At 39.3% G+C, this 27,739-nt stretch overlaps 5 protein-coding genes across 6 annotated transcripts; 4 read left to right on the top strand and 1 right to left on the bottom strand.

The window, feature by feature from the left end:
- pam (peptidylglycine alpha-amidating monooxygenase) lies at positions 1 to 8,754 on the bottom strand. Of its 2 annotated transcripts, XM_077737149.1 has the most exons (27): positions 8,649 to 8,754; positions 7,171 to 7,272; positions 6,988 to 7,096; positions 6,673 to 6,793; positions 6,487 to 6,544; positions 6,284 to 6,371; positions 5,816 to 5,907; positions 5,648 to 5,731; positions 5,527 to 5,575; positions 5,323 to 5,390; positions 5,156 to 5,236; positions 4,975 to 5,051; positions 4,540 to 4,643; positions 4,236 to 4,429; positions 4,002 to 4,061; positions 3,481 to 3,759; positions 3,175 to 3,304; positions 2,779 to 2,895; positions 2,589 to 2,661; positions 2,233 to 2,443; positions 1,960 to 2,163; positions 1,717 to 1,841; positions 1,394 to 1,490; positions 1,261 to 1,311; positions 908 to 1,138; positions 681 to 740; positions 1 to 526 (listed from the first exon to the last, which is right to left on the bottom strand). In XM_077737149.1, exons 3-27 carry the CDS (start codon positions 7,077 to 7,079, stop codon positions 354 to 356), a joined length of 2,919 nt encoding a protein of 972 aa, XP_077593275.1. In that variant the 5' UTR covers positions 7,080 to 7,096; positions 7,171 to 7,272; positions 8,649 to 8,754; the 3' UTR covers positions 1 to 353. The 2 variants fall into 2 exon arrangements, with proteins under 2 accessions (XP_077593275.1, XP_077593276.1); XM_077737150.1 differs by lacking the exon at positions 3,481 to 3,759.
- A 193-nt stretch (positions 8,755 to 8,947) lies between these two features.
- Positions 8,948 to 10,958, top strand: pomk (protein O-mannose kinase). The gene is made up of 3 exons (XM_077737980.1): positions 8,948 to 9,092; positions 9,630 to 9,905; positions 9,977 to 10,958. Exons 2-3 carry the CDS (start codon positions 9,636 to 9,638, stop codon positions 10,766 to 10,768), a joined length of 1,062 nt encoding a protein of 353 aa, XP_077594106.1. The 5' UTR covers positions 8,948 to 9,092; positions 9,630 to 9,635; the 3' UTR covers positions 10,769 to 10,958.
- Positions 10,959 to 11,147: 189 nt separating this feature from the next.
- On the top strand, positions 11,148 to 13,575 carry naif1 (nuclear apoptosis inducing factor 1). Its single transcript, XM_077737982.1, has 3 exons — positions 11,148 to 11,723; positions 12,346 to 12,393; positions 12,601 to 13,575. The coding sequence occupies exons 1-3, from the start codon at positions 11,276 to 11,278 to the stop codon at positions 13,158 to 13,160; spliced, it is 1,056 nt and encodes a 351-aa protein (XP_077594108.1). The 5' UTR covers positions 11,148 to 11,275; the 3' UTR covers positions 13,161 to 13,575.
- A 112-nt stretch (positions 13,576 to 13,687) lies between these two features.
- LOC144211017 (early estrogen-induced gene 1 protein-like) lies at positions 13,688 to 20,530 on the top strand. The gene is made up of 12 exons (XM_077738000.1): positions 13,688 to 13,841; positions 14,175 to 14,443; positions 15,963 to 16,083; positions 16,323 to 16,352; positions 16,769 to 16,885; positions 16,940 to 16,986; positions 17,045 to 17,205; positions 17,777 to 17,878; positions 18,179 to 18,371; positions 18,980 to 19,101; positions 19,193 to 19,262; positions 19,336 to 20,530. Exons 2-12 carry the CDS (start codon positions 14,298 to 14,300, stop codon positions 19,379 to 19,381), a joined length of 1,155 nt encoding a protein of 384 aa, XP_077594126.1. The 5' UTR covers positions 13,688 to 13,841; positions 14,175 to 14,297; the 3' UTR covers positions 19,382 to 20,530.
- Positions 20,531 to 20,709: 179 nt separating this feature from the next.
- pip5kl1 (phosphatidylinositol-4-phosphate 5-kinase-like 1) lies at positions 20,710 to 27,624 on the top strand. The gene is made up of 10 exons (XM_077736991.1): positions 20,710 to 20,794; positions 24,608 to 24,808; positions 25,436 to 25,486; positions 25,571 to 25,725; positions 25,819 to 25,943; positions 26,067 to 26,101; positions 26,171 to 26,226; positions 26,296 to 26,408; positions 26,520 to 26,682; positions 27,146 to 27,624. The coding sequence occupies exons 1-10, from the start codon at positions 20,792 to 20,794 to the stop codon at positions 27,546 to 27,548; spliced, it is 1,305 nt and encodes a 434-aa protein (XP_077593117.1). The 5' UTR covers positions 20,710 to 20,791; the 3' UTR covers positions 27,549 to 27,624.
- Positions 27,625 to 27,739: the final 115 nt, after the last annotated feature.

Below are 27,739 nucleotides of genomic sequence, written 5' to 3'. Positions count from 1 at the left end.
AAAATCGGTCTTATTTGTTTGTATACAGTAGTTTTCTGTTATGGACAACAACCAGCACAAAGCAGCATGCTTGAAAATAAACAAATTTGGAGTGGCAGCCAATGAGGGCAGTCGGCCCCTCCCATTTCTCCACCACGACAGCCAATGAGATTGAAGAAACATTATTTGAACGGCTCGTGCTGGTTGCAATGCGGCTTTGACGATATCGCAAGATACAAAGTGGAAAAAACGTCACGACTTTGAGTGGAATGGGGCTCGTTTTTGGCCCACGGAGAAAAACGCAGGTGCCATTTGAGTACGGAAAGAAAAAAATGCCACCTTTTTTATGAGAAGAAGGAGTTTGGGGGGGTCTTCTAAGAGGAACCTGGTGGCCGAGCCGAGTATTCTTCGTTCTCCGACTCGCTGGTTTCTTCCTCGTTTCTTTCTTGGTCGCTGCCTTCCGTGCTGAGCTGGTCGAATCCCTGCCGGCTGTAACCTTTATGCGAGGCAAAGAAGTTTCCTAGATTGAGGCTGCCCACCGTTTTGCCTGAACAGAAAGGAGAAAAAATGTCAAAAATGAGGCTATTGTGATGATTTTTTTGATTATGTCTGGTATCCTACATTGCAGTTTTTCGATTACCTAGACTACATAATCTGCGTTGTTCGAGGGATTACTGTTATTCTTTTTTAAAGTGACCTACCTCTGATTTTTCCCAAAATCCCTCCAACCGAACTGGACTCAGGCTTCACCTCACTCTGGTCTAAATGAAGAAGAAAAAAAAGCAATTAACAAAGAGATTAGGTATAAGTATGGTAAAAATTCAGTTTGTTTTTGTCGACTATTTTTCTCTAAATAAAGGTATTGCCTGTACCTATACATAAGGGTAACTGGCAGAATTACGTGATGGAGGTCTTAGTCCATACGTACTATTTTTTCTCCAGCAGACGAAGACCCCGATGGCGACGACCAGGGCAAGTGGGATGAGCAAAAGCACGGTGATGATCACCGGTTGAAAACCTTGCGTCTTGACTAAAATCTTTTCTTTCTCTTCTTCTGGAGGCTTCAAATGTTGGGCCAAAAATGGCTTCCGTTCCACTTCCGTCGTCCTTGACGTGTTGCCTTCAGGTGTCACCTTGGTTTGGATAAATGTCTCGATTTCTACACGCAGAAAAATGATGAAATTGTATTCAGAATCACATTCTTTGAAAAAAAGACTTTTTTCAAGAACAACATAGCTTCAAATCGCCATTTATTGAATTGAATGATGTTTGCAAACCCACCTTGAAGTTCCTGAACTTCAATGCCGGCCTTCTTGACGGAACGATGTGCTTCTATAAGAAGAAAAGTACGGAAAATAACTAAAAACAAAATGGAGGGGACAAAAAAAGTAGTGGTGAAAGAAGAAGAGCTCACTTTCTGCCGTAAACTTGAAGACCCTGTTGCTAGTGGCGTCCCCCACAAATACGCTGCCATTTTGTGTGACCGCAATGTCGTGAGGCATCTCAAACTCCTGAAAATTGATTTAAAATGCATCATTTCAAAGTCACCTGACCTGGAATAGGTGGCCAGCCAATCACAAGGAACGAGGAGGCATAGCCATAGCTTTCAAGCAAACCGGGAATCGAACCCTGGACCCCAAAACTGCGAGCCCTGATGCACAAACCACTTCTCCACCATGCCACCCTTCTAATTTTTAATACTTTGAAATACAACAACACAATTCTCATTTTGTTTACCGTATTCTTAGGGCTGAAAGTATCCAGGACATCCTTGGTGGCGTCGTCAATCACAAAGCCAATGGGCGGAGCCAACGTTTCCGATCTGGATTTCCCATTGACGGCAAAGAGGACGCCATCTTGGTCTGCGCACAAACACATCAGAAATGACGCTAAAGAATGAAGCTCTCTCAGGGCAACATACTAGTATATACACAACATAAATGTCCATTTAAGCTCCTCCTCCTTAACGCTAAGCCTCACCTCCGGCTGGACTGAACGCGATGGCGAAGAGGCTATCTCCAAACTCCTCCTTTTTAATCTCCTTCACAAACTCTCCGGTTTGAGCGACGAAGCACTGGACGCGTGCGTTCTCCCGGTCGGCCACGCATAATTCCTTTCTCCCGGGCGCAAACGCCAGGCTGTGCGGGATCCGGAATGGGATGCGCCTTCTCCGGTCGGATGAGCCTACCCCATGACATTTTCATCAGTCCACAGTTTTCATATATTCTATATATATATTTGAGATATGCTTACCGGCTCCCCACTGAGAAATATATCGTCCGTCCGTTGAGAATTTCACGATTCTGGCATTGCAGTAGCCGTCCGCTACAAAAATATTACCGCTTTCCTGGTCTACCGCCACATCGGCAGGCTGGCAAAAATGGCTGTGGCTACTTCCTGGTGTGAAAGGCTCTCCTAGAGATAACAGGACTTGGTCGTCGCCATCACTGCTAACTTTTAAAACCTGACAATAGAGAGTAGAAGAAATTGACATTTCAAAGCTACATTTATTAAAAAATATTTATACATTATTGTATGTATTATAGGCCAAAAATCATCACTTATTGGTAAAAAAACAAATCTTTGGTACAAAGTCAAAAAAGAAATACCTGATGAAGAGCCACATCTGTTACCCAGTAGTTATTGTCTTTGTCTATTGTTATTCCATGGGGTAAGTAAAACCTGTAAGATTAAAAAAAAATGCATTTGTACTGTAAAAAGTTGACAATGTTCTAAATTGTTCAATATTAATGGCCTTTACTAACACTTTGACACTTTTTGAGCACTTGGGTGACTTACATATTTCTTCCAGAGGCCTTGAGGACGTTGCCGTTATCCCCGTTGACGACCAAAATGGTGGACTGTTGAATAGGTCCAAGAAATCTCTGCCTATATATCGCCTGGCCATCAAAAGAACTGAAAAGGCAGGTGGCAAAAGTCAGTCACAAACATCTAGTCAAACCTCACATATATATATTGAATTGGGACTTCTACTAATACTACTGTTAGTGCTACTACCTATACAACTACTGTTACTGATATTACTACTAATTCTACTACTGTAACTGCTATTATTACTAATACTACAACTGTTGGTGCTATTGTAACCTATACTACTACTACTGTTAATGCTACTACTTATACTACTACTGTTACTGCTATTATTACTAATACTACTACTTGACAGCCACTTACTCGGCACCCCAACGGTGGTCACCCCTGTGGAAAATGACCAGGTTCGATTCCGAGTCGACGGCGAGTCCGGACACCTGACCCAACTGGAGAAAATTCTGCGGCCATGTTGTGTCGTGCTCCAGATGCAAATCTAAACCAACAGTTGAATTTCAAAATAAGAGCCGACATAAACAGACAGTAAAAATAATGACACCATAATTTAACAAGGGGGAAAAGTTTGGAAGGAAGTAAAAGAGGAAAATGAATTTCTGAGATCTGAATTTAGAAATTGGATGACGCAATCGCTGATGGTCTGGTTTTCCCCACCTGGTCTTTGAGACCTCATCTGGCTTTTTGCCGACTTAGGCGCAGTCTCCAGCTGATGGAATTTGTGGACCCTGTTCCTCATCAAAACGGGGCGCCTTCCGTTTTGGGAGGCTACGGAAGAACCGGGAGAGCCCGGGTTTTTCATTTGGATTAAGCTACGGATCTGAGCCACCAGCTCGGGCTGGGCCCTCTGCGTCTCGACCCCACGGTTAGACTTTGGGAGGTCTACCGCGTCCTTGTTATGGCCCAGAAGCTGGGACATTAAAGAATAGAGATCGCCTGCACCAGAGAGAGAGAAAAAAAAAGAGAGAAAAAGGAAAGAAATGGGAATATAGAAGCAGAAAGGAAGAGTAAAGTGTAAGCTTTATTGCAGTAACAAGGCAAAGATGGGAAAGAAAGGTATTATAATTAAAAAAATAAATCCCCCGGAAAAAAAAATCAGCGATGTCGTGAAGCCGCGATATTTGAGGGATTACTGTATATAGATACAATTGGATACACTGGGTGGGAGTTTTGCTTACCCTGATCAAAAGTTTGCTCTTCATTAGTTGCATCTGTACTGGATGTGCTATCCTGGTGCTCTAAAAGAAAGACAAAAAGTTGTAATATTTTAATTTTTATACATTTATGGAAAACAGGGGTAAATACAATGTATTTCATTGAAAATTGCACTTTTTTGGGGCATAACCTCTTACAAAAATGGATTAATTCCCCTCCAAAATGTCAAAACATCACATATTTTGACGGGAAAGTACCCGATTGATGTCCCATATGCATCATAGAGTTGATATTTTCCGGACTGACGGCGATGGGAACGTTGGCTTCGGCCGGAATGCGTTGAAACAATTTAGCCGAGCCGCGTTTCATGCACGTCATGAATGGTACTGCGTGTTTGCTGTCCATGTAGTACATCATGTAAAAGTTGCACATTTCATCATTGGAAGAACCCCTGTGATAAAAGACAAAAAAAATGCATGGACTCCAAATACATTTATGATATTTTTTTCCCTTGTCGCTTCTTTAAGAAGTCAAAGTATTGGGATATAAAGTATAACTTACCCGATATATGTTTCTGTGGTTCTCCCTTCACCAGTAAACATACATCTGGCCGCTAGGGTATCGCCATATTGAACATCTACATCATGGTTTGCAGGATAGAAAGCCTGTAGAGACAAAAAAAATTGGTCAAAATGTACATGTTACATGAGTTGTAATCTATGTTATTAGCCAACTTCATGTCAAAATTACAGTTTGGGTTTAATGGTCAATGTACATGAACTTTTACATGATTTGGTAATTGATTTTGATTGTTAATGTTGAATATTTTCAGATAAAACTCCAGCAATTAGATGCTATTTTTTTTACGGAATTCCAATTTATTATAAAATATATTGCATTTTATGTCTATTTGGGTTATAGCTAACTGGGATTAACATTTTTGGAGTGGGAAACTGCAAAAAAAAAAATATATTTTCATCAATTTTTTTTCCATACCTGTGGTAGTTGAGGAGATTGTCTCCCAATTAGAGTCCACTCTCCATTTCGGACCCTATAACCACTGACCACTTTCCCTATTAGAAAGAAATTGAACAAATAGTAAGATATCAATAAGTAGGTGATTCAACTTAACACAATGTTGATTTTTTTTTGAAAAATACAAATATTTTTGACTTACCCAAACGATGTGTGTGGGTCCGAAAGGCAAATGGGTGAATCGGATGTGAAGTGTAGTCGCAGGCCACGTCTGCATTTGTAACTAATGAGATAAACAGGACAATTTTAGTCATTTTTTTAAAGCTGGAATTGATTTAAAAATTAAAAAAGTGAAAAATAATGGCCTACCTGTATTTCCTGGCTGTATAACAGTGCCCACAGAACCGAGCAAGTATATACCGGCGGTAAAAGGCTGCCTGCAAAAGACAAAATGTTGCTTAACAGTAATCCCTCGATTATCGCGTCTTCACTTATCGCAAATTCGCTATTATTAAGTTTATAAAAATGTGAAAATTCATGATATTTTCCGTAGGAAAAGATGAAAATACGCACGGGGTGGAAGTCATTTGAAGAGTGACCCCTGAGCAATCTTTATGGTGATCTGTACAAAAAGGAGACATAATTATTTCAAGTGATTAAAACAGATGGACAAAAAAAAGTCAATAAAACGTACCTTGGAATGCAGTAGCGTCTCCATAATGAATCTGCAGCACAAAGTAAGAAACTCCTGCATTGGGTCCAACTTTAAAGCCCACATCTATCAAAAAAATACAAATAAAGTCAAAATGCAGGAAAAACACAACCTTGGCTAAAACGATCAAATTCAGTGTCCAAAAAGTACCTTTTGGTAGCTTCTTATGCGGCGCATTTCGTGCCCATGCGTATAAAATGGACGATTTATCCTCACAAGTTCCCTGTGCACTACCGCAGTCCCTAGAAATGAAAAATGTCGCAGTTTGTCAATTATTTACAGACAAAAAAAACGTGTACACCAATTTGCACCAATTTTTTTTAATGAAAATTTCGTAAGTAGAGGTGTACTTTATATGAAAATTTTGTTAGAGGTGTACTTTATAGGAAAATTTTGTTAGAGGTGTACTTTATATGTAAATACTCTAATTCGTTTCATGGTCCTCACACAACTACCAATTAAACCCTTCAAAATTGGAGGTATGACTGTAGTAGTCAACCTAATACATAAGTATTGAGGTCCCTATGCGATGGAAATTGTCAATATGAGTCTACCAAAAAGAGAAAAGACATAAAAATGAACAAATATGGAAAAACGGTTAAATAAATGATATTTTACCAGTAATCGGTAGTGGAAACGGGGCTTCTACAGCCAAACAGCAGCATGTGATGGACTGTCTTCATACTGGCTTGAGGTATAAAGTCCACTGAAAGGCCAAAATATAAAGTTAAGAAAATAAAAGACTTAACCTGAGAAGATAACTGTCAATAAAAATTGATTATATTATTATTATTCTAAGTTTTTCACATGAATCTACTCACCTACGTATAAGGTATGCCTAGTGGGCACTGGAAACGCCATGCAAAGGTAGGTGTCCGACTAGAATGTTAAAAAAAAATGTAAACAATATAAATCTAAAAAGCAGTTGAATTTGATTCCATTCAAATTTAAAGTGATTGTGTGTACTGTCCATTGATTTTAATACTTTTTTAATAGAGAAGTCTTACATCATCTGGGATGACGGCAGGCATCCGAAGATCCATGGAGAAGTTGGGAGAGTTTGTTAAGACTTGTGGCCGACTTGAACTTAAACAATCACTTGAATCGGATGCCACACTTTCAGGAATCCTACAATGAAACATTTTCAAATTATAGTCATCCACTTTTAATTGGATAACATTATTATAACCCATTTTGACTGACTACATTTGATATGTCTATTAGCTCAAAGGTCAACTATAAGAAATCCCTTCTTTACCTGATTACCAATGAACAAAAAAAATTATAAAAAATATATCTATATATATATATTATTTTCTTACCGTTTGGACCTGTAGAGCTGATTCAAGGATTCCTGTCCAAAACTTTCACAAACCAATGCGAGCAGCATCACACATAAGCCACACCGAGCCATCGTGGTTGCGTTTTTAACTGCAAAATTGAAACAAAAACTGTTAGCTGTGACCTATAAAAAAATGTAAAACTCCGGGAAAGTCTGTCACTACCTTGCAAGGTTTTCTCCGAGCCAGAAGATGGGGAAGCTGAACTGGAAGAATGGAAGCACTCACTCTGTAGGCATGATTAGCCGTTGGTTGGGTCTCCACCAACTAGGGAAGAAGGTGCGCATAATTAGTCAACAAACACTCCATTTTACCGACAAGGCTATGAATCTAGGACCTAATACGCTATTGGGGAATCCAAGGATTGGAATTTACATCAGCCTACTTCCATTTCTACTCAAGCTATTGACCAACAGTGTAAATAATTCAATGAGTGCGCTTCAACTGTTGTGAAACATGCCATGAGTAGACATTGTACTCATATGAGGAAGGCCTGATCGTGTTCAGATATGCACAAATAACTTATTATACTCATTCCAGCTAGTGCGTCCATAAAATAGCCATTTCTTTCATTCATTTTCTCAATCATTTATCCTAACAAGGGTCACAGGGGGTGCTGGAGCCTATCCCAACAACTCTGGGGGAGACCCTGAATTGGTTGACAGCCAATCACAGGGCACAAGGAGACCCACATAAGTCCAGGGTAGAACATGGAAATTCTACAAATTAAGGACCAACCCGGGATCGAACCCCCGACTCCAGCACTGCGAGCCCAACAAAACATCCACTAGTCCACCGAACCACATCGTTCACAATTGTTTACCAAATTTACAACACAATCACATTGCAACAAAATCTAGCTTTGTGCCGAGGGTTATGACAATTGCATACATTGCAATGGAAAAGGTTCATAGACGAGCACCATGTGCATATTTTTCAAAACTATGTGATGGCGATGCAAGATATGATGGCTATGAGTCATTACAGTGTGACTCATCCATAACAACAGTCAGGTGGAAGTAACAGGGGGGAGGAGGCGACTGAACCGCACAGTGACGTCCTGACATCCCATCCTAAGGGAGGAGATGGAAGGAAACTATGGAAACGGGGCTGAGTCTCTTCATGAAATGCAGCACGTCTTTTACGAGAAAAAAAACACAATAACAGACAACATTCTACCTGTAACACAATGTACAAATGTATTTGACAGGAAGAAACGGTTAACTGAAATAGTTTGAAACCGATTACCAAATAAACAAATGAAGTGAAAATTAGGTTACAAGTGCGTTTTTCGCATTTTTTTTAAATACTCGACAATTGCGAGGTATTAATTGTGCAATTGAGATTCTGTAAGAAGTCATGGCGTAAATAAACAGGAAGCTACTCAACGCTACGAAATAGCCATTTTAATTATTGAAATAAAGCCATTAATAAACATTTATCAACAGCTGGGTGATGAACCAAGCTGAATGTATTTAACGCATTATAAGACGTGCGTATGTAACAAGTAAAGGCATTGGATAAAATAGCTTTTGGTGGGTAAAATGACATATTAGCTCATTCATTTGGGAGATTATATAAACTGATTATCTAGATAATAGATTGTTTTTATTTGGGTAAAGTAAACATGAACGAGAGATTACCTGCACGCCGTTTATGTGCTTGTATCGAATGTAATATAATGGTGACTTCAGTCATGCCAATGGAATAATCTTGTCAGTAACAGAGATACATCCGCCTCGGTTCCAAATTGTTTCAAAACAAAACATAGCAAAACGGATTCAAATTCGTCATTTCTGTGCAACCTTTGACCTCAACTTGTTTAATTAAGAGAAATAGAAACTATATGAAATATATTTACATGATTTTGCCGTGAAAACTCCTCAGTATTCAATTTTAAAAACCCTACACAAACTGCTTTTCTTTACTCTGAAGAATTTATAGGAAGCGAATGTTTTTTCCGGTTTGCACACAGCTAGTCAAATCGCAGGAAATGTTTACGTACGCTGCAATAATGGCATTATGATAAATGGGTTTCAAACCTTTTCAATTTATGAAAAGGTTCACTTTACTCAGTGGGGTTTTAGGTAAGTAAATTCACATGATCCGTTCGTTTTCCCTATTTTAAATGATGCTTTCCGGATTTTTAACATGCCATGTATGGCTTTAGATTGCTTCTATAAGCGTAACGTGAAACACAGCAAGCGTAAAACGTGCTCCATAATAGTAATGTTAAATACTGCAAGTATAAAACGTGTTTCATACAGTGTACGTATTACGTTTCGAAGCCTACGCTTGTAATTCACTTCATGTTAGAAATCTGCCACTATTGTCAACCAATCAGGAAGCGTTATGCAGGGAAAATTCTGATTGGTTGCTTATTGTCCATCTTTAACAGGAGGCGGGGCATCCTGCTTTATTTTCCTACCACAGTGGTGGCATAATATGTACTATACAAAGTACATATGTATTTTTTGGGGGGGTTTTAAGGACATAATCACCAAAGCTAGAAGGCATGTTCCTCGAATGAAGGACCTTATCGAATATTTTTTCATGATACAGTAGGTATCCTAAAGTTTTAGAATGTTTTTTGTTTAATTGAGTTGTTTATTCTATGATTTCAGTACAACATGCGTCATCAAGCCAGCTTTTCAATCTACCAGAGGACTTTAGTGGTGGCCATCTGCCTTGGAGTTTTGCTCCTGACCAACTTCTTCATCTATCTATATTTGGACTCTGTATATGAGTCAGATGGACAATCATTTTCCTCCCATGATGGCTGTTTAGCTCAATATTTTAAAATGCCAACCATGAAGAACTGCACCCCTTGGCTTAATTGCTCCCTTATCCAATCAGATGTCCGCAAACTGAAGCTAATTGGCCATGGTGGAGTAAAAAAGGTACCACAGATTTGTTTTTTGTGTTAAATTGTACAATCTTCTAACCTGCATTTTTTCTCTGCATTTCTTAGGTCTACTTGGCAGAATGGAAGGGTCAAAAAGTAGCTGTGTCCAAATTGTCTACTGCAGATTACTCTGAGGATTTTCTCCATGGGTTGTCCATGTTAAAAGCACTACAGGGCCCTCGGGTGGTGCAATTGGTCGGATTTTGCCTGGAAAACCACACTATGATCACCGAATATCATCCACTGGGGTCGCTTCTTAATTTGAACGCAGCACTAGCACGGGACCACCAAAAAAGCAGAGACACTTGGCGGACGAGGCTAATGTTAGCCATAGACTATGTCGCTATCCTCCATTATTTACACAATAGTCCGGCTGGGAGGCGAGTCATGTGCGATTCCAACACATTAGAGAAAACCCTTTCCCAATTTTTGCTCACGAATGACTTCCACTTGGTGGTGAATGATCTCGATGCACTACCTGAGGTGGATCCATCCAGAGGTTTGTTGGTGAAATGCGGTCCTAGAGAGCTCAGCGGGGATTTTGTGGCGCCCGAACAGCGGTGGCCGTTGGACAGCGCCGGGACGCCATTTTCAAATGAACTTATGCGTGAGTATGATGAGAAAACGGATATTTGGAAGATTCCAGATGTCGTTCAGTTCCTGATAGGGAAAGTAGCAGCGGGAGATTTGATACACTTCCATCTTTTTGAGATTCATAAAAAGTGTAAGGCAGAAGAACCAGAATTGCGCCCGTCGGCATTGGATGTTTTGATGATTTACAAGGCACTTTATAGCAGTATGGCAAGAGATAATGCTCTCTCATTAAAAAATGACAGCAGTGTTGTACAAGTGACTTGAAAATAATAACTGGGAGACTGTATTGATTATTTTTATTAAAGTCTGTTACTTTACAAATTGCTTCGTTTTAAAAGCAACTTACTTCAATGACTTGTTACAATGATCAAAATTAAATAAATCGAGGCACCTCTTTTTATTCCTCATTTGTGTTGAATTGTGTGAGCTAAACTGCACAGACTAAGAAATAATATGTATTATAAACTGCTTACGCAGGACTATAAAATCTATGTTTATATGTCTTCTGTTTTGGCTTTGAACGGCATAGTTTGTTTGCCTCGTATAATAAATGACATTTTGCTTAGCCAATGAGAGCGAGAGAAAGCCAACAATTTCAATCACTCTAACCAATGAGAATATAAAGGGGCGGGGATTCTATCTCGGCTAACGTACGCTCGTTAGTAGGAAGAAGAAGCCGATTCTGGAAGCCATTACGTTGCGCGTATCAATTGAGTACAATTTTTTGCGTATAGTACGCACAAGTACTTCTCCAACATTGAGCTGAACGCAATGATGGTATCGGTCGCGAAAAAGAGAAAAATGAATTTCTCGGATCGAGAGGTTGAAATTATTGTTGAGGAAATAGAGAAACTAAAGCACACGCTAGTTAACCACTTCAATGCTGGAGTCACCCACATGGCAAAGAACAACGCATGGTTGGAGATCCTCAAAAAGGTGAACGCTGTCACCACTTGTCCAAGAGAGTTGGCGGAGGTCAAGAAGAAGTGGTCCGATATGAAGACCGAGGTCCGCCGGAAAGTGGCCCAGGCTAGGGCTGCCATAGAAGGGACGTCTTCGGACTGCACCACGGTTCCTGTCCTCCTTACTTCCATGCAACAGAGGATTTGTAATCTTCTCGGAGAAGCCACCATCATCAGCCTCCCTGCAGGAGATTCGGATGCTGAGATCACTCTACCCGTCACTGCAAACGCCACAGCGACCGTCACACTCGCGGAGAGTGAGTTAAACTAAGTTGACATGAATACTACTACACTCCTTTGGTGGGTTCCTCCCAATGTGGAGAGTACAAACTCCTGTCACGTGATGTAGGCTCTTGTATAAAATAGTGTGGGTATATTTTGAGTTTTTTTTTAATGGGATGAGAGTCAGCTGCGTTTGTTTGAGTCACTTTAATACTTTTTATTATAAGATCAAAGTTTGGCTAGTAGGTTTTGAGGAAAAATAAGAATATTTTTGAGGATGTTTTGGCAAAAAAAGTAATCACTGGTCAAAAATTGTAATTAATAGCTGTAACTTTGTTGCAAATTTGCAGAAAGCAAATCACCAGTTGCAATAATGGCCACATTTATATTTTCAATTCAATTAAATGACCTCCAACTGTGATATTACTAGCTTTTATCCAGTAGGGGGCAGTCACATAGGCTTTAACCCTTTCGGGGACAATAGACACTCACGACCTTTAACCCCTTATAGCCTGACCTGGACCACCCTATCATTAATCATGTCTTCCTTCTGGAATGACTACATATACACCATATGCATTGATTGATATTTTTAATAATTCCTTCTTTGTGCTATTATTATTTCATTTGTTAACTGACTGTCTCTCTCTATTTTAGCTCTTCCCGGTTCTGCAACCGTCTGTGAGGAAGCAAAGACACTGAATGGTACATTTATTTTTACTTTAGTGTCATAATATTGGCATCAGAATCAAGTGAGCGCTATAAAAAATGACAATACAGTTAAAAAAAGACCAAAAAGTCATTGAACAAACTAAAACATGCAAATTTTGGCTTCATTAGAGACCAAAAATGAGCATTTCAACCATTGAGCTGCATTTATTTTGCCTAAAACTATCTTTTCTGCCCATTCAGAAACAGCCTACCACGCCCTGGAAGACGGTGGCGTAGTAGAGTACTGCACCACCGTCACTGACTCCGCCCCCGCCGTGGTGGCGACTGTCGAGGCTCCCACGGAGGTTCTGGCGTCCTCCTCATCGGCCTCGCCGCCCCCTCCTCAAGGCCACGCCAAACCTCAGGAGCTAAAGAGCCGCATCGCCCTCAACTCGGCTCGCCTCCTGCAGGAACAGAGGGTCACCAACGTCCACGTCCGGCAAATCGCACAACACCTGGAAGGGCAGAATCAGCTATTGCAGTTGATGCGTCACTCGCAGGAAGCTCAGGCCTTTGCGCAGGAACGACAAGCCCAGGCTTTGGAAGGAACTCAGGCGGCGTTGTTGGCGTTGGTGCAGATGCTCAGGCCGGCTCTAAAAGACTTGCGTAAATTCCTCCAAAGCGGGACGGAAGGGAGTAAATTAAACAATGCCACGGCAGGAGTGACCACCGATGGGACGCTAATTGAAGAGCAGAGCAGGACCGCCACGCCGCCACCCGCCGCCATGCACACAGAAGAGACGCATACAATTGACTCCTAAGCCCCGCCTCCAATGCACAAATCAATGCGAAGACTTTTGACTGATTCTTGAAAAAAACTTTCATATGTTGCCTTAGGAAGCTCATGTGCATCTTTTTAGCTTTGATTTCATTACATTTTTGGACTGATTTTCTTTTTTTTTTTTTTAATTTAGAAGTCTGCTGGTTTTGAATGAGAATCGAGCCAAAAAATCAAGTTGTGTAGAAATTAAATATATTAGTTTGTATGACTTCATTGCTGCTAATTAGAATGTCTGCTGTAAATGATAAGCCTTACTTGTATTTTTTAATGCAATTTTTAAATGAACTAGGGGAATTCCAATTGGGGAATGGCCTAGAATGTGATGAGAGATTCACAGAAATTGAATTAACTGCTTTTAAGAAAGAGAATGAACATTAAATCTATACATTGCTCGCCTTTTTATTCTTTTAATATACTATAGCCAACCCACTTAGGTAACATGAAGCGAAAACCATCAACTTTCGCTCGCACAGCTATTCCTTGATTTTACGGACGGTCCATGAACTCCTCGTGTTGCGTTCAAGAACCTGCCGGACCGGTAAAATTGGATTTCACGCCAGTGGGAGGGCGTCGGTACATTTGGTACCGATAAACTAACACGCAAGCAGCCGGTAGATCTCCACAAGCAGTGTGCACCTGAGAAGCAAAGCCCACCGGAATGGTAAGATTTGATCGCCGTTCTATTTATTTTTTCATTATAATTATTTTTATTTCCTTCTTAGTTTCATTCCAGGGATTTTGTGTTTGCGTGGCAGATCTTTGCAAGACTCGTGTTTTTACGCCTCCTCTGTAAAACTAAACGTAAAACAGCTGACAACAATGAAATCAATTGAGGCAAAAATACAAACAAACATATACAACGTTATGTTGTAGTTGTTTTGCGTAAAGCCAAACCACCGTGTTGCATTCAAGATACATGAAAAAACACAGTTGCGATTTAATAAACCTGCATGATTTTATTATTGCATTACTACAAGTGTATTTTCATTTCCAGGTCGGACTACCGAGATGAATAACCCGAAGATTTAGACATTCCAAACTTGGCATTCAAGACTTTTCTCGTTCGGTTCCTGGTAACTTTGGAACGCCAGGAACGAACTTCTCCTACCTGCAAACGATGTCTTTCTTGACGAAAAAGAAGAAGTTTAAGTTCCAAGTGAATTTCACATTAGAGGAGCTTACGGCTGTGCCTTTTGTCAACGGAGTTCTATTCTGTAAAATCCGATTGATTGATGGAGGGGACTTGGCCGTTTTGTCATCCAGGTATTGAACGCACCTTGAAACACTTGACAAACGCACCCAGGTAATGCCAATGTTGACTTTGCCCTCGTCGGTGTTCAAAGCACCTCTAAAGTCTCAGTTGTTCTTTTCCCCCCATTTTCTTCCGCAGTTAACCTTTAGTACACAAAGATCTTTCTCCCTTTAGTTCCCTAGTAAACTTGGCTTTACTCGCGGGGTGTCAAACCAATGGCCCGTGGGCGGGTCTGGTACCCTCCAGAGCCCCTATCCGGTCTTTTTTCCATATCTCCCTCCACAACACACCTGAATTTAATAATCTGGATCCGTATCAAGCTTCTGGAGATGTTTCTGATTAGATTAGATTAGATTAGAATTTTATTTCATCCCGTATTTGCGAAATTCCCTTATTGCAGTAGTAAAACAGTAGCAAGTACAGACACAGAAGACATTGTAGACCTAGATGATGAGTTAGTCATTTGATTCAGGGGTGATAGAGTATGGAAATATGGGGTTTAGTTTCTTTTTTTGTGAACATATTGTTCCTGAAAGTTTTTTGTTGTTGTAACCTCAAATAATGCTTTTGTAAACAGTATTAACACCAGTTATGTAATGACGAGATTTGCTTGTTGCTACCTGCTGTACAATAGCGTGATTGTGAAACCATAGCCAAGTTAAAAGAAAAAAAAAAAGGAAAAATGTGGCAGAACCTGTCCGACCATTCTTTATCTTTGAGCCCCCACTGAATAGAAAAAAAACCTAAGTTATTTGCACCAAAAGCCCCTAAAAACATGAAAAAAAACCACTAATTTAGCTTCTCTTTAGCAATAAGCAAGAAATATGACTTAATACACGTTAGCATGGAGCTAATTTATCATCATTTCTTAATTTCATATACGAGCAAACATCTTTCAACATTTTTTACCTCAAACTACCAGAATTTAGATGAAGTAGCAATACTAATATGATTTTCTTGGTATAATATTAGCATGGGATTAAATAGAAACAGGTAGTTCACCATTTAGAGTGGAATGTTGAGTCAAGAGTCAAAAAATACATTTTTTTCCTCTTTTTAAGGACAATAGTGATGCGATTTCAAAGATGCTAAAGTGAGCTAAGGACAAAGTTCATTTGGATTGGGCGTTGTGCAAAAATATCACCCCATTTTCCCTTTATTTGCTTTGTGTGGACTAAACTAACATCTGCAACCTAATTGTTGACCAATGCAATCTTTTGTATATGTAAACATTGTGTCCTCCTTAACATTAGTTTCCTACTCATCTGGCTATAGTTTTGAACATTGGGTGGGTTCTTCCTACGCTATTCGTTCATGTTCGTGAATTTTCAGCCCGAGGAGGGAGGCGCACATTCCCCAAGAGGCCTGACTTTGCTCCGCTAACTCCCAAATTCCAAAAAAATGATGAAAGTATCTTCTCATTATACGGAAAGACATTTTAAAGAGATACGCACCTCGGGTTCGGTAGCTTCCATTGTATTGATATCATGGTAAAATTGCTAAAATTGATTTTTGTGTGTATTCCCACAGGGAGGAGGTGCAACACAACTGTGTCCGATGGGGGAAGAAGTTCTCCTTTGTGTGTAAAATGAGCGCAAATGCTGATACTGGCGTCTTGGAAGCCTGCATCTGTAGGGTCTCTGTACGTAAGGTATGCTAAAAAAACGAAAAAAATTGAAGTTTTATCTATTCTTACCGTATTTTTTTGCATTTATGCCGTATTTGTTCCTAAAAAAATGATGACTGACACGAAGGTAAGGCTTATATGTGTAACAATGGTTATTTAATTCGAAAAAGAGAAAAGATAAGCAGATAAAACTATCAAAATATATATATTTTGACATTTATGAATGAAAATCAAGAAAAAAACATGTTTGTTTATCTTTGCAGGAGCTTAAAGGAGGAAAAAGCTATTCAAAGGTAATTGAGTTTCTCATGCTAGCTTGTAAAGACATGTTTATGGAATATGCTAATCATAAAAGTCAGGTGACATGTTTTGACAAAGTTATTATGTTGAGGTCAAGAGGTCAACAACATGTCAGCCTAAAAAAAACAACATAACAGGCGTTTGTTGGTCAGAAAGAGAAAATAACATGGCTATTCTTATGTATAAGTCACAGCCAAACTATTTTAAAAATGTGTGCTTTATAGTCCAGAAAATACGGTAGTCTATCAACCTAAGATCATTCCATTTCAAAATGCTGAGTGTCTTGAAAACCTTGATGCAAAAGGGCCAAAGGGGGACACTTTCTTTCACAAGCGGCAGTCTTCCCGCTTCCCCATTCGACGGTATCGAAAAGTACCCGGTTCAAAAAACCCGTTTTTTTTGCATTTAGTTGGGTTTCGCGGATCTGAATATGGCAGAATTCGCGGGTAGCGGTTCCAAAGTCCACTGCTGCATCTTAGAGGGCTACGACACCAAAAATACTCGCCAGGACAACTCCATCCTCAAGGTAAGGCCTTCACAAAAACATTTGCCTCAATCACCCAATACTTTTTTTTAATAGGTGACCATTGGGATGGCGCTTCTGTCTGGTGACCCATGCTTTAAATTGTAAGTCTTTTTTTTGTCCATAAACAAATTCCTTTTGGTAACTTTTTGTTATTTCTAGGCCTCCCAGCACCGCCAAATCGGTTTCCGTCGGAGACGAGGATCCCAACCTGCAGCCAGACTGTAAGGGGGAGAGCACCCACGTTCAAATACAACCACTTGGAACCATGATGGAGAGACCTCGGGGTTTTAAACCCAGGCAGACGTCACTACGTAGTTCAGGTAAATGCCCAGGAGAGAAAAAATATGGCGTCCATGTTGCTAGCTCCATAGGTGGAGGTTTCTCAACAAAAGTCAGTCGGTTTGACCTAAAATGTGACCTTTTCAAAATAAAATACAAGTTGGCATTTGACATTAAATGCACAATTATGACTTTTTTGAAAGGTGGTTGAGTTTGACCTAAAATGTGACCTTTTCAAAATAAAATACAAGTTGGCATTCGACATTAAATTCATCCTTATTATTATTTTTTTAAACTTAAAAGATTTTAAAGAGAAGCAATTCAGTTTGACCTAAAATTTGACCTTTTCAAAATAAAATACAAATTGGCACTCAACATTAAATGCACCATAATTACTATTTTTTTACTAAATACTTTTTCAAGAAAAGTGATGGAGTTTGACTTCAAATGCGACCTTTTCAAAATAAAATACTACCACTCCACATTAGCTACACCATAATGACCTGTTTTTGTTAATACATTCTCAAGTAGAGTGATTGAGTTTGACCTGGAATGTGACCTTTTCAAAATAAAATGCCCTTTTTTTTAAATTTCATTATGTTTTGTCCACAGGTCTGTCAGAGGAAGGTAGCAATATCCCCAACCAAGACGAGATGTTTCACACCGGTCATTTCCGCAACTCCAGTTTTGCCAGTCAACACAGCAAGATATCAGGTCCGCCGACCACTTCCTTATTCTCTCATCATGACTTCCTTTTTAGGAGGCCACTGATGCTCTGATAAAACCTCTTCAAACACTTCTTACCACAGGGATTACTACTTCATTTTTTCCCTTTCCTCTGCTCTTGATTTTTGATTATGTGGACTTTCAAAGTATTTTAGGCCATTATTCTTAGGCCTCTAAAAAATCAAGTTCATGCACTTTACAATGGCAAAATTTTGGACTGCTCATTTCACATATTTCTTATTTAATGTTTAATTATTGATCCAAGATGATCTTTATTTCCATCTCCAGGTTACAGCACAGGCCACTCCCGCTCGTCCAGCCTAACCGATCTCAGTCACCATGGAAACGCTTCGTCCAGTAGCGTCACTTCTTGCGGGTTGTCTCACCCGCGTTCCCCCAGCCCGACTCTAGGAACTCCCACTCGACCAGATAGACCTCCTCCACCTTCCGTGGCGGCCATCATGTCCAGTAGATCGTCCAGGTGATCGATCAAACATACCATTCGTTTTTCTTTTGTAAACAAATCTAGATTCTTTGACTCCCGTGTGGAAACTAACATGTTTGGAATTCCTCGCCATTTTTTTCCAGGTCTGGGGAGGGTTTTATATTGAAGCTTAAAGATAAACATGTCAGTGTATGGATGTAAATGTCAAAGAGTTCTATGCTAGCGACTCAACTCAAATACATGCTCTGGGGGTGCCGGAGCCTATCCCAGCAAACTATGGTCACACTCTGAATGGGTTGCCAGCCAATCAGAGGGCACCAGGAGACAGCCAATCAGAGCTAAGAACAATTTAGGGTACAATTAGATTAGTTTCTATTGGATTACATTACACTACACTACATTTGATTACATTAGAATACATTAGATTACATTATAGTATAATTATTGATGAATCTAACAATTATATTAGATTAAATTAGATAATTTCATCCTATTTTTGGGAAATTTCCTTGGTTGGAGTAGCAAACAAAGACACAGAAGACATTGTAGACCTAGGTAAAAAAACTGGAGTCAAACACTGGAAGTTAGGTGGTTTTATGTCAATTCTCTAGTTTTTAGGTATAAAAACTATGTCTGTTCTACAGAAGGAAAAATGGCCTCCTGGAGAGGCAACCTAGCTGTGTTGACGACACCCGCTTCGATGCTGACGACATTGTGGAAAAAATTGTTCAAAGTCAGAATTTTTCAGACACCAGCAACAATGAAGGTTCGATAAAAAACAACCACATTGACACATCATATTTCTAAAGTTTTTGAGCTCATGTGTACCCTTTACTATTTAATTTCAATTCCTCCAGACAGCAACTTGCAGTTATTTGTCAGCAAAGATGGGACCACAACCCTTAGCGGGGCACAGCTCACCAATAGGTACCCTTGAGTATTTTATTCCCCTACATTTTCCACAAAGTCTCACTAGAATGTCCCCAATGTGTCTTTACAGAGTAACCCCCGGTGTCTTTGAAGCTGTGGTCATTGAGACGCATTGAAATGCAAAGAATCCTGTTTTGAACTGGATTTTTAGTGATGTGAACGCATGTGAATGGGCATCCAAGTAGGTTCCAACTTGTTTTTAGTCCATCCCATTTTTATGAAAGACTGCAATGGTTCATATGGCAGGCCATATGTAATAACACTGTACTGTATCTAAATACAGAATGCCAAATATGTGCTTATGACCTTCTGAAATATTTTTAATATCCTTCGCATAGTCGTGAGCAAAGTCTTGAATTTATTTGTGAATATCAGATCAAATTTAGATGACATTTGAATTTCTGCACTAACACATAGAAAACATTATGGATTAATGTTATGAGGGAATGTTAGCGCTACACTGGTATCCATGCTAGCCACAATGACTATTTTAAACCACTCAAATATGGGGATAAATCCTTTTATCTAAAAACCACTCCTATTTTTATGGATAGTACAGACTCAATTGAGTTTTAGTTAGTTATCTAATAAGAAAATCCAAAGTTTGTACCCTCAACTGTGTGTGTGAAGCCTGTTGTTGTCACAACATGTACTAAGCTACCATCAGAGCCAAAATGGACACTACAAAGCCTTCAATGTACCAAGACTGACCGCGTAAACAATGGACTCTTAGACCACTTGAAATGTTTGTGCTAGATGACACAATCATGACAGTCATAATCAATCACATGCATGCGGGACATGCATATTCAACAACCCGGTTCTGGATGTTACGCACAAATTCAAGAGAACTTGAAGTGATCAGTCTTCATTATAGCCATTTATTAACCACTCAGAGCTGCTGTATAACCAAAATATGAGTCATATTTTTTAACTTAAGGTCACTTTAACCCTAAATAAATTCAGACCAGCTGGCTGGTCAATATTTTTGAACTGAAAGGCACTGTAAAGTGACATAAAAGTGTCAATATTTGAATGAGGGAAATTGTTGGAGGGATTTTTAACATGTATGTTTTTCACTGTATTTGACTGTGTATCCTGTAATATTGTTTGTACTTTATCACAGCCTAATAATGTTCTGTAATTGTTTTAAATTTGAGAGGGTGCTGGTGAAATGGGAAATTAAATAAGAATCTTAATGACAGATTGCTTTATGTTCATTTGTGAACCAGAAATGTTTGTCTAAATAAAGTTCCACTGAATTATCATGCCTTTTTCAACAGGAAATCAAACTTTAACATATGCTGTTGTTTAATTATTAGGTGCTATTTATTTGCATTTACAGCACTGTACAGTATTACAAATATACTACTGCCAAAACCCACATAAGTGGATTTGCGGACGTTTCGCATTTTGGCCAGAAGAGGGCATTAGATATGAATCACTTCCGGATTTACGACGAAGAAGAAGAAGAAGACGACGACGACGACAAGGAGGAAGCGGCAACAAGTATTATCGCTGGCAAAATGGTAAGAGAATTAAAATGATGTTTAATGTGTTAAATATATATGAATTTATACCTCTCACATGGTCAAACATTGACTTTATACTTTTTTTTTGGGACACATGCTTTTTTGTTGTGAAACATTGGACTGTCAAGTCTGGGTTTAGCTTTTGTATACCTCATTGTCATTTCTGTCCTCACCTGTTTATAATTGCAATGTTTACATTTCACTTTTAAACCAAAATAACGTTACATTTTGTGGGAGTTTTTGGTTAAAAACGCAAAATGTGTCCGAGCAAGAACGTGGTGGTGATGTAATGACAGTTTTGGGGTTGCTGCAACTTTATAATCTCGAAATATTCGACGAAATGTTAAAAAAAGAAACAAAACGATTAACTCTCCAAAATGGAGGGCTCCGTCAACTCATTCTCCCGCCCAAATGAAGATCTAACGATTTTTCCGAAAAGGGCGGCAATTGTGTTGACGAGTTTCATAATAAACATTGTCATAATATTACATAGCGACTTTGCATAAACACCAATATTGAATATAACTGAACTGTCCTTGAGCATTAATTCATTCAGGTAACTTGGACCCCGAGTACGTTAATTTGAGGATTATTAGCAGTTAATATACGCCAACATACATTTTGATGCTCCCCCTTGTCAACAATTGAAGACGACATTTATTTCCCGCCAATTAAGAGGTAATTACAATTTTCATGCTTGTATTTATTTTCTTGGTAGTCGCACCGTGCACATTTTAACTTAAACGAACGTTTCATTTATGTTTAGTATTCACGGTGGTGGACTTAAGGGGAAAAAAGATGAGCTTTCACTTCACCATTTAGCAAGGAAATAACTCTTTAAATTAACATTTTTTTGTAATGATATTTATTATTGTTGTGGATTTCAAAACTAAGGAACATGGGTTATTTTGTCTTGTTTTTGTTCGAGACGTAGTGTGGTCTACATTAACGTTGATATATGTAAATATAGTGTTAAACCTGGCAAAACTTTGACTTTTAACTTTTGTTTGTTTGTTAGAATGCATGCTAATTATTATGCAACTATGTTTTCAGGCTACTGGAGTGGATCAAGCAGCTGGAATGAGCCTTATTGTCTTCAGCCTTGTGCTATTTACTTATTATTCTATCTGGGTCATTGTTCTGGTAAGTTTGAATATTTCAGTTGAATTTAGTACAAGAGGCATTAGTCGTTTAATTCCTAAGAAATGAAACTAACCACAGTCTTTACATTTTGTTTGTTTACTTGCCAATTTGCAGCCTTTTGTGGAAAGTGATCATTTATTACACAAGTATTTTCTTCCACGGGAATACTCAGTAATTCTTCCAGGCATCGCTGCAGTAGTTTTACTCCTTTGCATAGGTAAGTACTCTTTGTCAATTTTCTCTGGCATCATCCAATCTGTTGTTTTTATATGTTTTAATAATTAAAATTCCTTGTTTCATCTCAACAGCAGCCTTCACTGCTGTAATACTTTGGAAGAATAACAAATCCAAAAAGGTGAACTAAACTCAAAGCAGGACTCCTTTGGCTCAAATGTAAGGTGGAACTAAAATTCTATGGAATTATTTCCTCCAATAAATATCCTTTTCTGCCTATAAAGGTACCCTCCAATATGTATTTTAACTATTAAATGCAATATTCATGATCTACTTTTGAATTCAATGTACAGCTGTTGTAAAGTTGAAGGGGCATTTTAGTAGAATTGTGACCCATCATATTTAAATATAATAGGGGGGTAATTATTGAATTTAAAAATTGTATGTCAATTTGTGCTGGTCTTTCACAGAAAATATCAATAAAATATAGTTGTTTGTGGTCGCCAACTGACAAAGATTGCTGAGTTTTGAATACTTTTGCAATCCATTGTAGGTAAGATCCTATTTTTTTTTTCTTTGAGCAACGTATCCCCAGACCTGAACCCCATCAAAAATGTCAAGAGGATCTTATGATGACAAGTATTGGGTACACAGTGTTAATCATTAGCAGTGATTGAATCATAGATACAGGTCTTGAAAAGAATACAAAATAAATTTTGCTAAAAATATTTTGTTTTATTTTGATTATTTATTGACATTTCCTTTTTTTTTTACATGTCATTATTCATATTAGCTGTCAATGGCTAATTTGAAATCAGATACGGTTTTATATTTAAAGTAATTGAAGTTTAGCTATTCAGTTTGGGGGGGCTCAAAATATCAACTTGTCAATTTGTGGCTTTTACTTTGGTACGAACTAAGTACTAATGAGTTTCTGTCCTCCCCTTCCACCTAACCACAGCATATAAATCCCGCCCCTAAAGAGCCACCCCCCCTTTAGACACAGGCAGGCAGAACCCCCCCCCCCCCCCCCCATTGTCACCTCTGGCACAGGCTGCGCTTTCCACCATAAATGTGCGCTGACAAATGGCATAATAGCGACCAGTCTTATTTTCCTTCCACTACAACTGCAAGGTAAGACTGACAAGATATCCAACATTACAAACACACATTGGTTACATCTACTTTAACATCAGTATTTTCAACAAATGACACTTTTAGTCCTTTTAAAATATAACTTATCCTCATTCAAGATAGCAGTTGACTTTCAACATAACTGTCATTTGGGAATTTTTGGATGGGTAACCTGAGGGATGCCTTTTATGAAATGGCACAAGTCATAATTGGACTCTTGAGACTGGTGATAATGATAACATAGTCTAGTTAACATTAACAAAACAAAATAATATATACATATTGCTGTCAGTGTACAGTTGAACTCAACAAAATAATTCAGATATTTTGTCCAGCTGGTATATTAAGGGTAAAGAGATCCTAAAAAAAATCGTAAGCATCTCAAATTAGATTTAACATGTGACACTACCAATTTATCTTTCAGACAGGGCTAATTCAAGGAATGTTTAGTGCTTGTTTTGTATGTGTATACAGTTTTCATAGGTAAGTATCACTGTCCTGTTCTTCTAACTTTTTGTCATGCACTTCTTGATTAACATGTTGGCAAAAATTTGCTCTTTTCTATATATAGGCTTGTAAACAAAATTTAAAGAAGCATTGTTATACCCCCTCAATTTCCGTCCCACACAAGCCACCTCACTCGCACACTAATAGCTGTTTTAAAAAAAATGTTCTAAGGGCTGCAAGTATAATAAATTACAATGAGATTTGCCAAGTGGGTGTATGGAGGGGGACTGCCTTGTGACTGGAAGCATACAGATGAGCAAAGGTTCTTCTTTGGAGGGGAACATCTTGGTAACTGTTGTGAGTCACAAATATGGCTAAGAACATTCTATTCTGTTTTTTTTAAACAAGCTTTGCTTTATCTTTCTGTCAATGTTTGAACTTGTTACATGACATAATATTATCCTAACGATAGGTTAAATACCTGTCTTAAATATGGTGTGGAATACAAATGATGGAACTGCAAAGCAGAAAATGTACAAATACATACTTTTTCAGAATTTTTGTTTCCAGGTCGCCATTGCAAATTGTCTTGAAATCCCGAGACATGTCATTTTTTAAGGCCGACTTGACAGCTGAATCAATTTTAAATCTTGGTCGGACACCTCGATTATTCCCTTAAAGTCGGCCAATGAATCGTGCCTTTGTAATGGTCGCCATAGTTACCGAATTTACAAACTCAACTACCACTCTGCTGTCTTTTGTGTTTGCCACAAGCCTTGAAGTGCTCTTTGCTCTTTTCATCTCCCCCCCTCCTTCACTCTAGAACAATTCCGGAAATACCGAAAAGCTTTCCCACTTGCAATATTTCCATGCTTCATTATTTTGAAGTTTGTTTACCACTTTGTTGACCAGATGCAGAGCACGGTGGCTCCACGTGGCTTCGTCAAGCGCTCCGGCACGCTCAAAAGAAAAAGATGGGGAGGTCTGAGACGACAGTGGGAACTTTTGGGCTTGTTCGAGATTGACCGGCACCACGAGTTCTACAGCCTGACGTGTATGATGAAGGAGGGCTTGGCTACGTCCATCCAAAAGACCATTGACCACGCTACTACCGTGAGTACTTATCAGCTGTCACTATATATACACATTGTGTCTGTGAGAACAACACAAATATGTTAAAGAGCTCCTCCACTCCAAGATTTTGTGGAAAAAAAAACTTCCAATACATTACAAGGGCTGGCTCCAGAGGTGACTGTGCAGTCCCCTTCTAAAATAGTGCTAAATTAGCTAAAGCACTTTCTCTGTTCATACCTGGAAGTCAATAGCAATTAGCATACGTCTCTGAACCTCTTGGCCAATCATCTTAAAGCCTGGCTATCAGACTATTAATATTGCAGATTTTTGTGACTTGAACCCAGCACATGCTAGCATCGATGAGCAACAATCATAAGGTCTGCTGAACTGACGCATCGCTGCAAATCCGAGTGGAGCTCTGACCGCTGACTCTGCAGATAGTTTCATGACTGCCTTGTTTTTTTTTTTAGGGGGAGGTGAGATAATAGGGGTCCCAAATATACAATGCACTTCTGCGACCCGGCAGTTAATGAATGAAAGATCCTTACATCAGAAAGACAGAGGGAAATTAATTCAAAGTTCATGATATTTTTCTGTTAAAAATGATAAGTTGTCAATAGTGTAAATAAGGATGATGGCTAATAAGATTTTTGTCTTTTTTTATAGAATGAGCTGCTAGATGTGGATTTCACAGCAGAGGATACTCACATTCATAGGGTAAGTGGGTGGATGTGATGAATCACTTCCAATAAAATGGTGACGATTATCAGATGAGAATTGCTATTGTCCCCTTCCTTCTAGGGCTTTACGTTGGAGACCTTTGCCGGCCCGGTATTTGCCAATCTACGGGCATCTTTAGGGGTGACGGAGCAGGAGTATCAGCAGTCGCTCTGCTCTGACAAATCCTACCTTCAGTTCATCAGTAACTCCAAAAGCAAGGCTGACTTTTTCCTCACGTGGGTAGTAAACTCTGTGACCGATAACTCAACAAGCCCTTTCGAACGGGCCAACGATTTGTCAATTTCTGAAGATGCCCTTTCACCTTTTAGGAACGATAAACGATTCTTTTTGAAGACCCAGAATGAGAGGGAGATTCGATTTCTGCTGCACAACCTGAAAAATTATATGGCACACTTGCGGAAGTATCCGCATTCTCTTTTGGTGAAGTTGTTAGGTACGTTTGGGAAATATCATTGGAGCTAATTCAGTACTATGTCACAGAATCGGATCCCTTACTGTTAAAATACGGGGAAAAAACTAATCTTAATTGACTAAATGAATGTTCCTATTTTGCAAGGTGTTCACCGGATCAAAATTTCATGCAGGATAAAGGTATTTAAAGAAATAACTAGCTTTTGGTTTGTCAATCTTTCCATGTAAAGCCATTTTTTTTGTTTGCAGAGATACTTCATTGTTATGCAAAGCGTGTTTTATCCCGACGATCGAATCAGTGCAAGGTAAGGTTTCTTTCCCTTGAGGTTTGAAAGATTTTGCTCAAAATGATTTTTTGTCTCTCCAATTGACAGGTACGATATCAAAGGTTGTGAAGTCAGTCGCTGGACAGATCCTTCACCGGACGGAGGCCAGATTATTGTTGTCCTCAAAGACCTCAATTTTGGAGAACAATACATCACTCTAGGTCAGGCAAAGCCGTCTTTGTTACATCTTGTGTACAATAGTGCCTCTCAGTATATGTCAATATGTTATGCTACACTACAGAGCATTTTTTAACAAATGTTTTCGCACCCAGACCAGCAGCGTTCCTGGCTCCTTAAGCAAATGGAGATTGATACAGATTATCTCCGGAGTCTCAACGTGCTAGATTACAGCCTTCTCCTGGCGCATCAGCCTTTGCAACAAGACGAACGTCAACAGGGGCTTTCCTTTGCATCGTTAATCGTGAGAACCAAGAGGTTGGTAGCTAGCATTTTCAAACTAGTTGACTTTTTTGGAGCAGACTAAATCCACTAGTGGTCTTGCTTGACATTGCTTCTTCAAAAATGGGATTGGAATTTATTGGGCCCTAATTACATCATTCTCAGAGGATTTTTTAAAGGTTTTTTAAATTTTTATTTCATTTTCTGAACTGCTTTATCCACACTAGGGTGGTGGGGGTGCTGGAGCCTATCCCAGATGATTTTGGGCCAGAATTGGTGGGCAGCCAATTGCAGGGCAGAAGGAGACAAACTTAAATTTGAGGTATTATTTAAATGGACACAATTGGAATAATCCTTGCAGTAAAATAGGAAATGTCCAACAAATCAAATTAAAATAAGAAGGGATTTGAAATTATCGCTTCCTTGAAATTCCCCTTTTCTGTGATGACAATGACTTTATTGAAATTGATCTGACAATATTCTGTTTGAAATGTCGCAGATCCGTCAATCCGAGCACCAGCCGGGGCTGCGGCGGCATCCCCGGGGCGGTCCCGGAAGACAACCCCGCTTTGACCTCCTCCGAAATAGACGGCGGGCGTTTCGAGGCCGCCACGGCTGGAGATCGGGAAAGCCATCCCGCCGGTCCCCAAAGCAAAGACCTCCGCCAGGACGCTGACAACAGACGTTTGCTGCCCAATTTAAAAAACGCCCTTCACGTCATCGACGGACCCGATCAACGCTACTTCATCGGTATCATTGACATTTTTACAGTTTACAGTTTGAAGAAGAGAATAGAATATTGGTGGAAGAGGCTGAGGCACCCCGGACGGACCTTCTCGACGGTAAGTCCACAAATGTACTGCACCAGGCTTTGTCAGTGGGTTCTGGACCATACCAAGTAGACAGTCCGTCTCTTGGGTGGCGTCAATCAAGGAAGCCTTGCTATGTGATTAATTAAAGCCAACTGATGCAAAGTTATGACACTTGAGAGTTTCTATCTTTTCATGTATGTCATATTTTAATAGTTAAAAACTTGTTTTCAAAGCAAAAGTCAATTAAGCTAGTCAAGTCAGTCCAAAATGAAAAGCTGATT

The sequence above is a fragment of the Stigmatopora nigra genome, chromosome 17, assembly GCF_051989575.1.
Source record: "Stigmatopora nigra isolate UIUO_SnigA chromosome 17, RoL_Snig_1.1, whole genome shotgun sequence".
Lineage (NCBI taxonomy): Eukaryota > Metazoa > Chordata > Actinopteri > Syngnathiformes > Syngnathidae > Stigmatopora > Stigmatopora nigra.
The sequence above is the reverse complement of the archived record's forward strand: the minus strand, read 5'-3'. Positions and strand labels throughout refer to the sequence as shown.

Coding starts and splice junctions, on each gene's coding strand:
- pam (XM_077737149.1), bottom strand. CDS start 7,079: ATGGCTCGGTGTGGCTTATGTGTGATGCTGCTCGCATTGGTTTGTGAA. Junction 6,545..6,672: donor CTGCCGTCATCCCAGATGAT/GTAAGACTTCTC, acceptor TTAACATTCTAG/TCGGACACCTACCTTTGCAT. Junction 1,491..1,716: donor CTTTCAGCCCTAAGAATACG/GTAAACAAAATG, acceptor ATCAATTTTCAG/GAGTTTGAGATGCCTCACGA.
- pomk (XM_077737980.1), top strand. CDS start 9,636: ATGCGTCATCAAGCCAGCTTTTCAATCTACCAGAGGACTTTAGTGGTG. Junction 9,906..9,976: donor GCCATGGTGGAGTAAAAAAG/GTACCACAGATT, acceptor TGCATTTCTTAG/GTCTACTTGGCAGAATGGAA.
- naif1 (XM_077737982.1), top strand. CDS start 11,276: ATGATGGTATCGGTCGCGAAAAAGAGAAAAATGAATTTCTCGGATCGA. Junction 11,724..12,345: donor GACCGTCACACTCGCGGAGA/GTGAGTTAAACT, acceptor TCTCTATTTTAG/CTCTTCCCGGTTCTGCAACC. Junction 12,394..12,600: donor GGAAGCAAAGACACTGAATG/GTACATTTATTT, acceptor CTGCCCATTCAG/AAACAGCCTACCACGCCCTG.
- LOC144211017 (XM_077738000.1), top strand. CDS start 14,298: ATGTCTTTCTTGACGAAAAAGAAGAAGTTTAAGTTCCAAGTGAATTTC. Junction 16,987..17,044: donor GGTGACCCATGCTTTAAATT/GTAAGTCTTTTT, acceptor TGTTATTTCTAG/GCCTCCCAGCACCGCCAAAT. Junction 19,263..19,335: donor GGGGCACAGCTCACCAATAG/GTACCCTTGAGT, acceptor GTGTCTTTACAG/AGTAACCCCCGGTGTCTTTG.
- pip5kl1 (XM_077736991.1), top strand. Junction 25,944..26,066: donor TCTTTTGGTGAAGTTGTTAG/GTACGTTTGGGA, acceptor CTATTTTGCAAG/GTGTTCACCGGATCAAAATT. Junction 26,227..26,295: donor GACGATCGAATCAGTGCAAG/GTAAGGTTTCTT, acceptor TCCAATTGACAG/GTACGATATCAAAGGTTGTG.